The 15374-nt window shown below is 43.7% G+C and overlaps 2 protein-coding genes across 21 annotated transcripts in view; one reads left to right on the top strand and one right to left on the bottom strand.

Moving 5' to 3' along the window:
- The window catches only part of ZNF248 (zinc finger protein 248), an 86870-nt gene extending 83548 nt beyond the window's left edge, over positions 1-3322 (bottom strand). For 4 of the 17 annotated variants that reach the window (XR_008510217.2, XR_008510219.2, XM_024253221.3 and 1 more), the window contains exons 1-3: positions 1852-2330; positions 1089-1186; positions 950-991 (exon numbers count right to left, since the gene is read on the bottom strand). Coding sequence is in view for 13 of the 17 variants with exons in the window: in XM_024253221.3 (XP_024108989.1) it covers positions 950-964 (15 nt within the window). In the remaining 4 variants the exon portion in view is untranslated. 17 annotated transcript variants of the gene reach the window in all.
- Positions 3322-15374, top strand: part of LOC112135128 (zinc finger protein 37A-like) — a 43931-nt gene continuing 31878 nt past the window's right edge. For 3 of the 4 annotated variants that reach the window (XR_008510379.2, XM_054522192.2, XM_054522191.2), the window contains exons 1-3: positions 3322-3914; positions 6499-6605; positions 14410-14469. Coding sequence is in view for 2 of the 4 variants with exons in the window: in XM_054522192.2 (XP_054378167.1) it covers positions 3896-3914; positions 6499-6605; positions 14410-14469 (186 nt within the window). In the remaining 2 variants the exon portion in view is untranslated. Of the gene's footprint in view, positions 3915-6498; positions 6606-12362; positions 12466-14409; positions 14470-15374 lie in introns of all 4 variants that reach the window. The other variant, XR_008510381.2, reaches the window with a different exon arrangement.

The following is a 15374-nucleotide window of genomic DNA, read 5'->3' on the forward strand; positions in this document are numbered from 1 at the left end:
TATGTCTGAACATCTTTTGTTATCACTTACTTTTAAAAAAGTAAAAGTAATGTATTATTACATTAATGTATTATTAATTCAAAAGCACTTTATTAAAGAAAAAAAAATGAAACCAGTCAGGAAAAACAGACCGAGAAGAACTTAAATAGGCTAAGGATGGAAACGCACGCATAAGCAATGCCTGGAGCAAAAAGAAAAGATGCCTTCATGAGGACTAGGGAGGGAATCAGTTAGGAAAGGACAGCTCAGAGGCTGGCATTATAGACACCAACAGAGGAGACTCTCCAAACAAAGACCATGGTTAACAATATATGCAGCAGACCAGGCAAGTAATGCAAAGGCAAAAACATGCACTAGCCTTGACTATGATTTGGCGGCCTTTGCCAGAACTGATTCAGGTGAGTTTAGGTGAGGTAACAAGGTTGCATTCATCAGATTGAAACATAAATGAGAAACACACAAACAAGTCGGAACTGTCAGTGATTCAACCTAGAAATAAGAACGAGCTGACACAAACAGTTAGAGAAAACTGTTTTGAGGACATGCAGTCCCTCCATTCCTCCACATGGTCAAGGTTTTATTCCTAGATCAAGCAGGACCATCAAACCTCAGCGTTTGGTCTCCTGAAAAGCATATGCACTGAGTTCTGCTCTGTAACTGTGTTCTTTGTTTCTACAAAGAAATACTTATAAACAATTTACTGCATTTATTTCAGAATTGTTAATAGAACAATTAGAGATAACATTACAATAACTTGGATAATTCTGCAAAATTAAAAATCCTGCATCTAATTTGCCAACTGCACTATTTTGGATTTGCTACTTCAGTTTTATTTCCCTTAATGTCAATTTTTGCCTATTTCTATTTTTCCATTTTCAAAACATAAACCCTTATAAACTTCAGAAATCCATTTTTAAACAAACTGGGAATAAAGAAACAAGAATCTCACCTGGGATTTGTTCATTTTCTGCTCTTAGTGGAAGAGGGAGAGCTGAAGGATTAGAAAGGAAGAATGTCAGGAGAGCCTTCGCCGGCCTTGCAGTTCGGAGATTCACCTGCCTATACAGCTCCACACACAAGATACTTACGTGTCCATGTGTGGCTCCGATATATGCTGAGCTCAGACATGACACTTTTCACTGAGTGAATGTAAATATTTCTTATTGATTTATTACCAATTTAGGTTCTGTGACACAGAAAAATTAAAAACATGAAAAGATGAGTTTAACAAGTAACAGTAATCTAAAGGAAGAAACACTATGAGTTTGTCAAAATTCCTTGTAGGGAATAAAAAAAAAAAAACTCAGGCCATATTGTTTATCTATTTACCTGTTAACACCATTAATGCCCTGAGGTCAGATAACGCAAAAAACCTCTAAAAAAAAAAGGGGGGGGGATAGGGTGTTAAACGCAAGTTTAAAAATGTTTGTTCTAACTTGTTAACAATTCCTCAAAAGGATCTTTTAATGAGAAACTGTGATATAGAGTAACAAAATGGGCAGCAGTGGCTCGGGAAACTGCAGACTTGACTTCTAATCTCAGTTCTGCCACTAACGAATGACAAGATCTGAACTAGTCACCTCCTCAAACTCAATTTTGTTTTACCATCTTTCAAATAAGGTCAAAACAGATAACCCAAGTATGACCTGCCTGCACTACCATCCGGCGGGGATATCAGGCCGAGAGAGGAGGAAGCTCAGCAGCTCATCTGGATGTGCCGGGTGTTCGCGGAGGGGTGATGACAGCATTTCCTTCGCTGTGGCCGTGAGCCTTTCACCCGTCCCTGCCCTCAGACTCTCCAGAGGTGACATTCCTGTTAGCCTGCGCGCCCACCCCTCAGCTCCAGCTCACCTCTCTCTTCTTAAATTTGTCCCAGACCTTGCACCAGCACACAGACTCCGACGGCTTCAGGATACTGTGCCATGATTACACATGATACATAAGCGAACGCGCAACGTGTAAATAATTACTTGGGATAGGAGGGCGGTCAGAGCCAGAAGGGGCCCTGGTGGTCAGCTAGGCCAGCCCCTTCGCTCCTGCACTCCACGGGCAGAGAGGCCCTTGGGGCCGGTGCAGGAGCCGTCTCCCCCGGGCTCTCCCAGGGAACGCACACCCAATAAATACAGCACCTAAACAATGAAAGTGCTCAAAACAACCCCAGGCGGCAAGTATTCCTAATATCCGTAATTTACAGAGAGGAAAACCGAGTCTCCCGTGGATAATTGTGTCTAATTCATTTGTCGCGGACCTGGCGCAGTCGTTCTCCCCCGCAACCCCGCCCCCTCCCCGCGGGCCTAGGGCACAAGCGCACACGCACACATCAAACGCCATGCGCACGCGCACGGCAAACGTCACACGCTACGCACGCGCGTGCTGTCCCCTCCCCGCAGCCGGTTCCGTCCCCTTCGGGCCAGTGCGCATTGCCTACCCGCTGCTGGAAGACTCTTGCTGAGCGCCAGGCGCAGGGACTGGACGTATACGGACCCCCGGGAACCCCGGAACTCGCGTTCCCAGCCAGACCTCATCCCCTTCTGACAGAGACGCCCTCGTCCCACCGTTCCTTCAACGCCGCAGGCGCCAGGGGTCCCTCCCCACCGCCGAGCTCTGGCCGCCGCCCGCCCGCCTTCGGGGCAGCGCGGGGACCCCCTGGCCTTCGCCCAGTGCTCCGGGGCTCACCCGCTGCTCCTCGCCGCGTAGACCCGGAGGCTAGGGATTGTTTCCCACAAGGGATTGGAGGCCGGGGAAAGACTCGCCGGGAGGGGGAGGCGGGGATGCACATGCGCAGAGGGAGAGGCCGAGCGCCCGAGTTAGGCTGGTGGATGCCGGGCTTGGAAGCGGCGCTAGACGGTGCCCGTCTGCTCTGGCCGCACCCCTCAGTTGTAAAATGAGGCTAATGATAGTGCCTAGCTAGCAGGGGTTTTATGAGAATTGGAGGCGCTTACGTTGTAAAAGCACTTAAACCGGTGTCTGACATATAAATTGTTCAGTATATTTCTCACCATTGTATATCATGCTGGTCATCACAAATAAGGCTCTCCTACAGCCTTGTATAGTGGGTTGAGAGATTACTGTCTCAGTTACCCACTCCTGCTTTGAACCAGGATTCTGTCAGTGTCCCCAGAGGTTGTGGATCAAATCAGTGTGCCTTTTAGACACAAGCCAAGAGAAGGAAAGGTGTGCTTGAATTCATTCACAAACATTCATGGTAACGTTTAACTGAAAGACTGAAAGAGAAAACTAACATCTGTGACCAGTATGGTTATTCTCTGGAATAAGGAAAAACAGAAGCTAGCAATTCAAGACCCAAACATAAAATTGTGTATATGTTAAAAAAAAAAAAAAAAAAAAAAAAAGCTGTTTGAGTAACAAATTTGAAGAAGAAAGCACGCACTCATTTCCCAAAACCAACCATGCTTTACCCAGAACTACACTACACGTACATTCTTTTATGTGCACATCTGGCATTTTCAGCACACTATGAGCATGTGGGTGTGTTACAACTTTTCATTTAAAAAATGAATTCCTTGGTCATTGTCCACTTTTTAAAACTTTTCATTTGCTCATAATTTCAGATTTACGGAAGAGTTGCAAAGATAGTTCCTATATGCCTTTCACCCAGATTCCACTAGTGTTAGTATTTTACATGACCATGGTATATTTATCAAAACTAAGAAAATAACATGGGTACAAGTACTATTAACCAAACTGCAGAGTTTATTCAGACTTAAGCAGTTCTTCCACTAATGCCCTTTTTCTGTACCAGCATCCAATCAAGGATATTGTTACCAGGGGTCCTTGCTCCCAGAGCTCCCGAGATGGTCGTGGGCCGCTTCCAAGATGGTGGCAAGCCTCATGTTCTCTGACCTGGGGTTCTTGGCCTTATGGATTCCAAGGAATGGAATTTGGGCTACACGGTGAGTGTTACAGCTCTATTAGAAGCCGTGGGTCACAGAAGAGAACTGTGGAACCCAGTGACTAGTGTTCAGCTCAATTAGGACCAACCCGGGACTTAGCTGCACAGGAACAATGGCAAGCCTTTAGCCCAACTTGGGAGCGGCAATGGGCACCTCGCTGGATCAGGAGCACAGTGGACAGCTTGCTGGATCCGGAGGGATGGAAGTCAGCGGCGGGTCTGCAAAGGCGGCAAACAGCAGTGGTGGATGGCGAGCGAAAGCTCAGCTCAAGCCGTAACAAATACGGACTAGAAGAGAGTGCAGTTGCAAGATTTAATAGAATGAAAACACAGCTCCCATACAAAGGGAGGGGACCCAAAGAGGGTAGCTGTTGCCAGCTCCAATGCCTGGATTTATATCCCGATCGTTGTCCCTCCCACTGTGCTCTCAGGCAATAGATGATTGGCTATTTCTTTACCTCCTGTTTTTGCCTAATTAGCATTTTAGTGAGCTCTCTTTACTACCTGATTGGTCGGATGTGAACTAAGTTGCAAGCCCCATGTTTAAAGGTGGATGCAGTCACCTTCCCAGCTAGGCTTAGGGATTCTTAGTGGGCCTAGGAAATCCACCTAGTCCTGTCTCTCAGTATCACAGCACATTTACTTGTCATGTCTTAGCCTTGGCCAGTTTGTAGTAGTTTGTTGCTCCTACCTTGCTTTCATGACCTTGCTATGAAGATGAAAGCACGCTCTCTTGACTTCAGTCCTCCCACCTTGGCTTCCCAAAGTGCTGGGATTACAGGCATGAGCCACCACACCCAGCCTATAGGTTAACTTTAAAACAAGAATGATAATGATCCCTTCCTGAAACTAACCCCCTCCTTGTTTGGGGACAAAAACCATCTTTGTGAAACTAGTGGAAGTCCACAAGTTTAGAATTTTGGTAGGAACCTGAATTCTGTAAGATGTAGGCATAAACTCTAACCAGTTTTTGCTTTTATAACCTGCCTTTTTGTAACTGCTTGCTACTCCACAGTCACATAGCCAGTGGTCACAAGACTTATAACATCTCCAATTGTCACTATAGATAATGTCACTATTGTAAAACCTAAAACTAGTGTTGGAGTTATTTTTCAGACTTTACATTCTGATGGACTACCTGGTGCCACTGGGACCAGTAACCCATAGCAAAAAATGGACTCAGTTGATCCTGTGACCCCCTTCAGGAACCAATTGAACACAAGAAGACAGTTTCAACACCCCTATGATTTCATCCCTGACCCAGCCAATCAGCATTCCCCATTCTCTAGCCTCCTGATGGGCAGGAGGCTAGAGAGGTTCAAAGTTTTTCATCCTTGAAAAACTATAGCCTCCAAATTCTTAGGAAGGCAGATTTGAGAATTATCTCTCATACTTGCTTGGCCACCATGCAATTATTAAACTCTTTTTCTGCCGCAATCCTATCGTTCTCAGTTTATTGTCTTTTTTCTAGGTAGCAGCCAAGAAGAACCCACATAGTAACATTCTCCTGATTAGACTGAGTTTGTGAGTTTTTAGGAAGCACCCCACAAACAGGATGTGGCTTTCTCATAGTGTGATATCAGATGGCATGATATCAACATGACTTTTTACTGGTTAATTGACCATGATTACATGTATTAAATTAACTTAAATTTGTCCTGAGGCTGCCTCCCTACCTTTAGGGCCGATGTAAGGAACTGCACCCTACCTTGGTATGTAAACAAACAAAGCATAGCTTGTTATACTTTTATAACTGGCTGAGTCAGCCAGTTACAGAAGCTGAGCTAAAGCCAGTTACAGGCTGCCAGCTAATCAGACCATTTCCAAATAAGGCCAAAGTTGAGCTGTAACCAGTCAAGCTGTTTCTGTAGAGCACCTCTGTTTTCTATCTATAAATACTCCCTGCCCACTTTATAGATTTCTCTGAACCTCTTCTAGTTCTGAGTATTGTCTGATTCAAGAATCTTTCTTTGATGAAATGAACTCGGCTAAACTTAATTTTCTAAAATTTGTCTTTCAGCACTTGGTTAAGATGGTGTCTGATAGGTTTCTCCCTATTTTTGCCTTTCCAGTCTATATATAGAAGTGGCTCTATATGTCCAGCCCACACTCAAGGGGAAAGGAAATAAGCTCCATTTTAAATTTGTGGTTATATTTTTAAATTACCACACTGATTAGTAAATTCAGGGAGAGATTCTTTGAGACTATGCAAATACCCTATTTCTACTTTTCCACTGATTTTAGTTATCATTGGTGGATCTTGGCTGCAACCATTATACTATGGTGTTCCAAATGGTGATTTCCTGTGTGAACTCTGAAAACTTAAGACAGGTCTCAGTTAATTTAGAAAGTTTGTTTTGCGGCCGGGCGCTGTGGCTCACGCCTGTAATCCCAGCACTTTGGGAAGTCGAGGCGGGTGGATCATGAGGTCAGGAGTTCAAGACCAGCCTGACACTCTGTCTTAAAAAAAAGAAAAAGAAAGTTTGTTTTGCCAAGGTTGAGGATGCAGGCCTGTGACACAGCCTCAGAAGGTTCTGACATGTGCCCAAGATGGTCGGAGCACAGCTTGGTTTTATACATTTCAGGGAAACATGAGACATCAATCAACATATGTAAAATGAACATTCGTTCCGTCCAAAAAGGCGGCAAAAGCGGAACAACTGAAAGCAGGGAGGGTGCTTCCAGGTCAAAGGTAGGTAAAAGACAAATGGTTGCGTTCTTTTGTTGTTGTTGTTGTTGTTGTTGTTGAGACAGAGTCTTACTCTCATCACCCAGGCTAGAGTGCAGTGGCGTGATCTCGGCCGACTGCAAACCTCCACCTCCCGGGTTCAAGCTGTTCTCCTGCCTCATCCTCCTGAGTAGCCGGGATTACAGGCACCTGTGACCATGCCCGGCTAATTTTTGTACTTTTAGTAGGGACAGGATTTCACCATATTGGCCAGGCTGGTCTCAAACTCCTGACCTCAGGTGATCCGCCCGCCTCAGCCTCCCAAAGTGCGGGATTACAGGCGTGAGCCACTGCACCCAACCTTCATTCTCTTTTTTTCTCTACACGGTATCTTCTCACAGAGCAAGAAGTTTCAATTTTAATAAAGTCCAATTTAGTTATTTTTTCTTTTATAAATTGTGATGTTTGTATACAATTTAAAAACTCTTTGCCTAATCAAGGCCACAAAGACTTTCTCCTACATATTCATCTGTAAGTTGTAGAATTTTAAGTGTATTTAAGCCTATAATCCATTTTGAGATAATTTTTTATGACATTGAAATATAAGTCAATATTCTTGTTTGCTTGTTTCTTTGCATGTGTATTTTTCTTTTCTTTCTTTCTTTCTTTTTTTTTTTCCGAGACAGAGTTTCACTCTTGTCACCCAGGAGTGCAGTGGTGTGATCTCGGCTCACTGCAACCTCCACCTCCCAGGTTTAAGCGATTCTCTTGTCTCAGCCTCCGGAGTAGCTGGGATTACAGGCGCACGCCACCACACCCAGCTAAGTTTTGTATTTTTAGTAGAGATGGGGTTTCACCATTTTGACCAGGCTTATCTTGAACCCCTGACCTCATGATCTGCCTGCCTCTGCCTCCCAAAGTGCCGGGATTACAGGCATGAGCCACCGCGCCCAGTCTGCATATGTATGTTTAAATGTTCCAGTACCATTTGTTAAAAAGACTATCCTTTTTCTACTGAATTGTCTTTGCACTTGTGTCAAAAATCAAATGACCACATTTGTGCGGGTTTATTCCTGTGCTTTCTATTCATTCCATTGATCTATGTGCTACAGTTTGGATGTGTTCTCCAAAGCTCATGTGTTGGAAACTTTATCTCCAATGCAACAGTATTGAGAGATGGGACCTATTATAGATAATTAGAGGCAGGGCCCTCATGACTGGATTAAGACCCTTAACTTGGTAGTAGGTTCCTTTCAAAAAGATGAGTTCAGCCTCCTTTCCTGTCTCACCATGTGCTTATTCTGCAGTGTTATGTTGCAGCAAGAAGGCCCTCACAAGATGCGGCCCCTTGATCTTGGACTTCCCAGTATCCAAAACCATGATCCACATAAATTTCTGTTCATTATAAATTACCCAGTGATGTAGTTTGGATATTTGTCCCCACCCAAATCTCACATTGAAATATAATCCCCATTGTTGGAGGTGGGTCCTGGTGGGATATGTTGGGGTCATGGGGGTGGACCTCTCATGGTTTGGTGCTGTTCTTGCAATAATGAGTGAGCTCTCATGACATCCGGCTCTGTAAGAGTGTGTGGTACCTCTCCCTCAACTCTCTCTCTTTTGCTCCTGCTTTCCCCATGTGACATGCCTATTCCCACTTCACCTTCTGCCATGATTGTAAGTTTCCTGAGGTTTCCTTAGAAGTTGTTGCAGGTACTGTGCTTCCTGTAAAGCCTGGAGAACTGTAGCCAATGAAATCTCTTTTCTTATAAATTATCTAGTCTCGGGTATTTATGTATTGCAATGCAAGAACAGTGCAATACACCAAGTCTGTGGTATTATGTTATAGAAGTATAAAATGGACTAAGACAGAATATTTGGTGCTAAAGAGTGGGGTGTTGCTATGACAAATACCAAAATATGTGGAAGCAGCTTTGGAAGTGGGTAGTGGGTAGACAGAAGAATTGGCAGAGAGGTTAGAAAAGTCTATATTGCCATGAAACGAACATTAAGGGTAATTCTGGTGAAGGCGCAGAATATAAGAATAGATACAGGGAAAGTCTGAGTCTTCCTAGAGATTACTTAAATGGTCATGACCGGAATGCTGTTAGAAATATGGATGGTAAAGGCCTTTATGATGAGGTATCAGACAGTAATGGAGAATATCTTATTAGAAACTGGAGCAAAGGCTATCCTGTTACAAAGTGGCAAAGAATTTGACTGAATTGTGTTTGTGCCTAAGGCCTTTGTGAAAGGCAGAATTTTAGAGTAATGAACTAGGATATCTGGTGGAAGAAATTTCTTTTTTTTCTGGAGATGGAGTTTTGCTCTTGTTGCCCAGGCTGGAGTACAGTGGCATGATATTGGCTCACTGCAACCTCCATTTCCCATGTTCAAGTGATTCTCCTCCCTCAGCTTCCCAAGTAGCTGGGATTACAGGCAGCCGCCACCACACCTGGCTAATTTTTTGTATTTTTAGTAGAAACGGGGTTTCGCCATGTTGGCCAGACTGGTCTCGAACTTCTGAACTTAAAATTTCTAAGCAAAGTCTCAAAGGAGCTTCATGGCTACTTTTTTTTTTTTTTTTTTTGACATGGAGTCTCACTCTGTCCCCTAGGCTGGAATGCAGTGGCGCGATATTGGCTCACTGCAACCTCCACCTCCTGGGTTCAAGCGATTCTCCTGCCTCAGCCTACCAAGTAGCTGGGATTACAGGTGTGCACCACCATGTCTGGCTAATTTTTGTATTTTTAGTAGAGATGGGGTTTCACCATGTTGGTCAGGCTGGCCTTGAACTCCTGACTTCAGGTGATCTGCCCGCCTCGGCCTCCCAAAGTGCTGGGATTACAGGCATGAGCCATCACACCCAGCCTAAGCTGCATGGCTACTTTTTTTTTTTTTGAGACGGAGTCTTGCTCTGTTGCCCAGGCTGGATTGCAGTGGCGCGATCTCTGCTCACTGCAAGCTCCGCCTCCCGGGTTCACGCCATTCTCCTGCCTCAGCCTCCCAAGTAGCTGGGACTACAGGTGCCCGCCACCAAACCTGGCTAATTTTTTTGTATTTTTAGTAGAGATGGGTTTTCACCATGTTAGCCAGGATAATCTTGATCTCCTGACCTTGTGATCAACCCGCCTCGGCCTTCCTAACAGCACATAGTAAGATGCAAGGAGATAGAAATGATTTAGAGACAAAATTTATAATTAAAAAAAAAAAAAGCAGAGTAGAAAGATTTGGAAAATTTGCAGCCTGGCCATATAAAGAATCTAAAGGCATCTTTAGGAGGGCCAACCAAGGGTATGGCCAAATGACCATTTGCTAAGAAGATTGGTACTGATGGAAAGGAGCTAGATGCTAGTCACTAAGACAGTGGGAGAAAGACTGAGAAGGCATTTGAGAAATCTTTGAGACTGTCCCTCCAATCTAGGACCTTTAGGACCAGGTGTCCAGAGGGCACCCACAGCACCTCAGCGTTTGCTGCCCTGTACCACATTCCAGTGCACGGGTCCTCAGTCACTCCAGCCACTGTTCAGATGGGCCCAGCAGTAAGCCTTGATGGTGTCCACATTCTGCAGATGGCAAGGTGGTTACGTAAGTTCTAATTCTTCAGATGGCAAGATGACTACATAGGTTCACCTCAAGCAGTAAGTACTGTACCAGATGGCAAAAGCAGTAAGCCTTGATGATGTCCACAATCTGCAGATGACAGGGTGGCTATGTAGGTTCTAATTCTTCAGATGGCAAGGTGGCTACATAGATTTAGCTCCCCCCTGGGCCCTACTGACATGAGGGGTAGAAAGAAAGTGGAGCACTGACTTGTACTATCTTGTTTGGTCTCGTTGATGCCAGGTGGGGATGGAGGCTTAGCTTGGCACTGTAGCTCTTTGTCATTATCTTGGCAAGGGAATCAAAGCACTGCCTGCTTCCACCAGGTGAGATATGGAAGATTAGTTCCTGGATCAGCCCATTAACACTATTCCAGGAGGTCAGCTGGAACACCTTCTGCTTCCTCATAAGTAGGCATAGAAGATCAGCTCCCTGCTTGGGTTGCCAATATCACCCAGCAGGGGAACTTGGAGCATTGCCTGCTTCTACCAGGAAGGGAATGGAGGATTAGCGGGGGAATCAGAGCACCACCACCTGCTTCCACAGGGCAGGGGAGTGGGTGGGTTCTGTTAGGCTACTCTTTTTCTGGTCCTTTGTCTAGAGGAAAAGGCTATTTAGGGCCTCTTTTTTTCTGTCTTTTGGAGGCTTCTGTAGTGCTCTATGATATTTGAGAGGCAACACATGGAACTCATCATATCATTGAAGACGCAAGGTCCCTGGGCAGACTGCCGTCTTCTTTCTACCTGTCAGTTTGTTTCATTTTGTTTTGTTTTGTTTTTTGAGACAAGGTCTGTTTTTTGAGACAAAGTCTATCACCCAGACTGAAGTGCAGCAATGTGATCTTGGCTTACTGCAACCTCAGCCTCCTGGGCTCAAGCCATCGTCCCACCTCAGCCTCCTGAGTAGCTGAGACTACAGGCAGGCATCACCATGCCAGTCTTAATTTTTGTATTTTTTGGTAGAGACTGGGTTCCGCCATGTTTCCCAGGCTGGCCTTGGCATCCCAAAGTGCTGCGATTACAGGTCTGAGCCACTGTGCCCAACCTCTGCCTTTCGGAGTCTTTCTATGCGTGTCTGCTGTGTTATATCTAGGGTATTTTTTTTTTTTTTTTTTTTTTTTTTGAGACAGAGTCTCGCTCTGTCATCCAGGCTGGAGTGCAGAGGCATGATCTCGGCTCACTGCAACCTCTGCCTTCCGGGTTCCAGCGATTCTCCTGCCTCAGCCTCCTGAGCAGCTGGGATTACAGACGTGTGCCACCACACCCAACTACTTTTTGTATTTTTAGTAGAGACTGGATTTCATCATCTTGGACAGGCTGGTCTTGAACTCCTGACCTCATGATCCACCCACCTCGGCCTCCCAAAGTGCTGGGATTACAGGCATGAGCCACCGTGCCTGGTCTTTTTTGTATTTTTAGTAGAGATTGGGTTTCACCATATTGGCCAGGGTGGTCTCGAACTCCTGACCTCAGGTGATCCTCCTGCCTCAGCCTCCCAAAGTGCTGGGATTACAGGCGTGAGCCACCACACCAAGTCTTTTTTTTCTTTTTTTTTTTTTGAGACAGAGTCTCGCTCTGTCACCCAGGCTGGAGTGCAATGGCACGATCTTGGCTCACTGCAACCTCCACCTCCCAGGTTCAAGCAATTTTCCTGCCTCAGCCTCCCAAGTAGCTGGGATTACAGGCACACACCACAATACCTGGCTAATTTTTTGTATTTTTAGTAGAGACGGGGTTTCACCATGTTGGCCAGTCTAGTCTTGAACTCCTGACCTCATGATCCACCCACCTCAGCCTCCCAAAGTGCTGGGATTACAGATGTGAGCCACCGCGCCCAGCCTGCCTTACATATTCTTGTTTGAATTTACAATTTTGATTTTAAAACATGCTGTGGAAAACCACCCGCAACTGTGAATTAGTACATTCACATCCATACTTTTAATGGTGATCTACTGCTCTATCATAATTTGTCTTTGCATTGCTTTCAATTGTTGTTATGAACTCATTTGCAAGGTATATGTGATGGTTAATTTTATGTGTTAATTTCATTAGACCACAGTGTTCAGATAGTTGGTCAACATTACTCTGGATGTTTCTGTGAAGGTGTTTTTGGATAAATTAACATTTAAATTGGTGAACGTTGAATAGAAAAGATTAACAAAGACTGACCTCCCCTAAGCAAGAGAGCATTCTGCCAGTGGACTACATTGTGACTAAGACTGCAACTCTTCCCTGCTGGCCTACCCTGCAGATTTTTGGATCAAGGAAGCCTTCATATTTATGTAAGCCTTTTCTCTGACAACTGACTAATGTATAGAATCACTTGACAATTATTTTATTGGGATTATTTTAACTGTAAGATTGCTAAAGATATTCTCATTTTGAAATATGATACAAAGAAGCTTCTAGAAAGTTTATACAACTTAATACAATTTGATAGAAGTAAACATTTTTTCCCACATCTACATCAAGCTTGAATATTTCTTAGTATTTAAATTAAGCTTTTCATATAACTTTTAAAATGATTTCCAATCTTAGATGTCATAATGGTATATTATGTGATATTTTAAATATCTTCATTTTTTTTTTTATTTTTCGCAATATACTTTTGACTGGGAATATGGTTTGGATCTGTGTCACCACCAAATCTCCTGTTGAATTGTAACCCCGAATGTTGGAAGTGGGGCCTATTGGGAGGTGATTGGATCATGGTGAGGGAAGAGAGAGAGACCCTCTCATATTGTTTTATATTGTTTTATACTCAGTACCTGTTTTAAGAAAAAAACAAGGAAGTGAAACCAAAGGCAGGCAGCCCGGCGCCAGGCACCAGACCCAAAACCAGACCTGAAACCAGGCCTGGGCCTGCCTGGCCTAAACCTAGTAGTTAAAAATCAACTCATGACTCAGCAACCGATGTTATCCATAGATTCCAGACATCGTATGGAAGAACATTGTGAAACTCCCTGCTCTGTTCTGATTCACTCTGACTATTGGTGCATGAAGCCCCTGTCACATACCCCCTAGATTGCTCAATCACAACCCTTTCATGTGAAATAATACATCTTGAGGAACAAGATCCACGTGGAAAAGAACCACTCCAAATCGGAGTTTCTGAGCAGAGGCAATAGCTCCCAGAAAGGAGCAGATACTAGATTTGCCCACAATGCTCAGAATAAGTAAGATTTGGATGATGTTGCCACATCCAGAAGACACGCCTCAGAGAAGGTCTGCACCAGATTTCAAAAGAAAGTAGGAAAGTGGGCTGAGAGGAATGAAGGAGGGGTTAGGCCGTGCAGGAAATATAGCTTCACTGGAGGAGTTTGGGAGACATGCTGTGGGTAAAGTGGTTTTAGAGCTAGAGCTGAGTACATTCCGTCTTCACCAATCCCAGTATAGCCCCCACTCTTTTTTCACTCCCTCTTCCCAGATCCCAAGATCTTTGCACTCCATGAATCTGGCATCAAAAGATATGCTGATGAATTCCTTTCTTCTGACATTGTACGACAGTAGTACAAGAAAGGTTTTCTGTTTGTCTTGTTTGAGCTTGGGAAAAATTGGCCCTGAGAGTGTAAGTGAATTTCCCTGGCTTTGTGTTAGTGGCAGAGCTGAGAGTAGACATTGAGTCTCCTCACCCCCTGGCTGGTGCTAATCACATTATCACTGTTAAAACAGACATCTTTAAAAGGCAGTCTTTTGAGAAACTACATGTACTGTAGAAAAACAGCTTAAGTGACCTTACCTTAAAGTGCCTCCAATCCTTCTTTCATAGCTTTGGTTGAGTTCTTTTAACTTAAGGAGTAAAATGAGGAAAAAGAAATCCATGTTCGATGAAACTTCTGAGGAAGGCTTACATAGCTTTACTGCATTTAGTGTGTTGTGATTTGTTTAATCATTTTTGTTATAATTATTTTATTTCTTTGAGAACACAAAGTGGTACACATGTTTTAAAAAATCAGCCAAAAACAGTTATATCCACTCAGTAAAAAAAAAAAAGGACACATCCAAACTCCATGTGATCATATAACTGTCACCAATAGACACATGGGTGCATCTTCATGGGTTTCTCCTTGCCTCTTCTCCAGGTTGAAAGGGATGTTCTCCAACAGAGAGACATTTTACCACCCCCCCCACCCCCCGCCCGGTGATGTTTGCAGTTTTTTAAGTAGGCAATTCCAAAGCATTTCATATTTCTAGTGACTTCCTTCATTTTTTTTTTTTAATCCCAGGTAAACCTTCAGAGATGTCTACATTTTTTCCAGGATCAGCAGAAAATGAAGAAATCTTATGTGAGTTGAAGAAGTAATTCTGTACTTTGTTTTACAGTGGATCTTAGCAGGTTGACTCTTATACTTAAATTGGAAAAGTCGAAATAGATACAATGAACTTCAAAGAAACAGGGTTAACACAATGATTCTCAAATGTCAGTGTGCATAAAAGTAACCTGGAAAGTTTATTAAAACAGAACAGGGCCTGAGAATTTTCATTTTTAACAAGATTACAGGCGATGATGCTAGGGTTCAGGTCTATAGGCCAATAGCATTGGAATAGCAGATCAGAAGGGCAAAGTTGGCATATATATGTGACGTATATATGTGTATGTATATATGTGTATATATACACATATCTGTATGTATATTGTGTATATATATGCATTATATATACACATACACAGGTATTGATATCTGTATATATGTGTATATATCTATATATGTGTATATATTGATATATATACACACACACATCATGTGGAGTTAGTTATGAGATTTGAATTGCAAATATTTCTGACCTTTCTGGTAACTATGGCAAAGAGAGATGATCTGTTAAAGGCTTTCATTGCTGATGAGAATGATGCTACCTGGTTCCTTTTGGTACGTATGTGCAGACTGATACTGAAAGCTGAAAAAAAATATTTTTTTGCTTTTTTTTTTTTTTTTCCTTTTTTTTGAGACAGAGTCTTGCTCTGTCGCCCAGGGTGGAGTGCAGTGGCGCGATCACGGCTCACTGCAACCTCCATCTCCAGGGTTCAAGCGATTCTCCTGCCTCAGCCTGCTGAGTAGCTGGGACTACAGATGAGTGCCACAATGCCTGGCTGGTTTTTTGTATTTTTAGTAAAGACAGGGTTTCACCATGTTGGCCGGGCTGGTCTTGAGCTCCTGACCTCGTGATCTGCCCACCTCGGCCTCCCAAAGTG

The sequence above is a fragment of the Pongo abelii genome, chromosome 8 (assembly GCF_028885655.2).
Source record: "Pongo abelii isolate AG06213 chromosome 8, NHGRI_mPonAbe1-v2.0_pri, whole genome shotgun sequence".
Classification (NCBI taxonomy): domain Eukaryota; kingdom Metazoa; phylum Chordata; class Mammalia; order Primates; family Hominidae; genus Pongo; species Pongo abelii.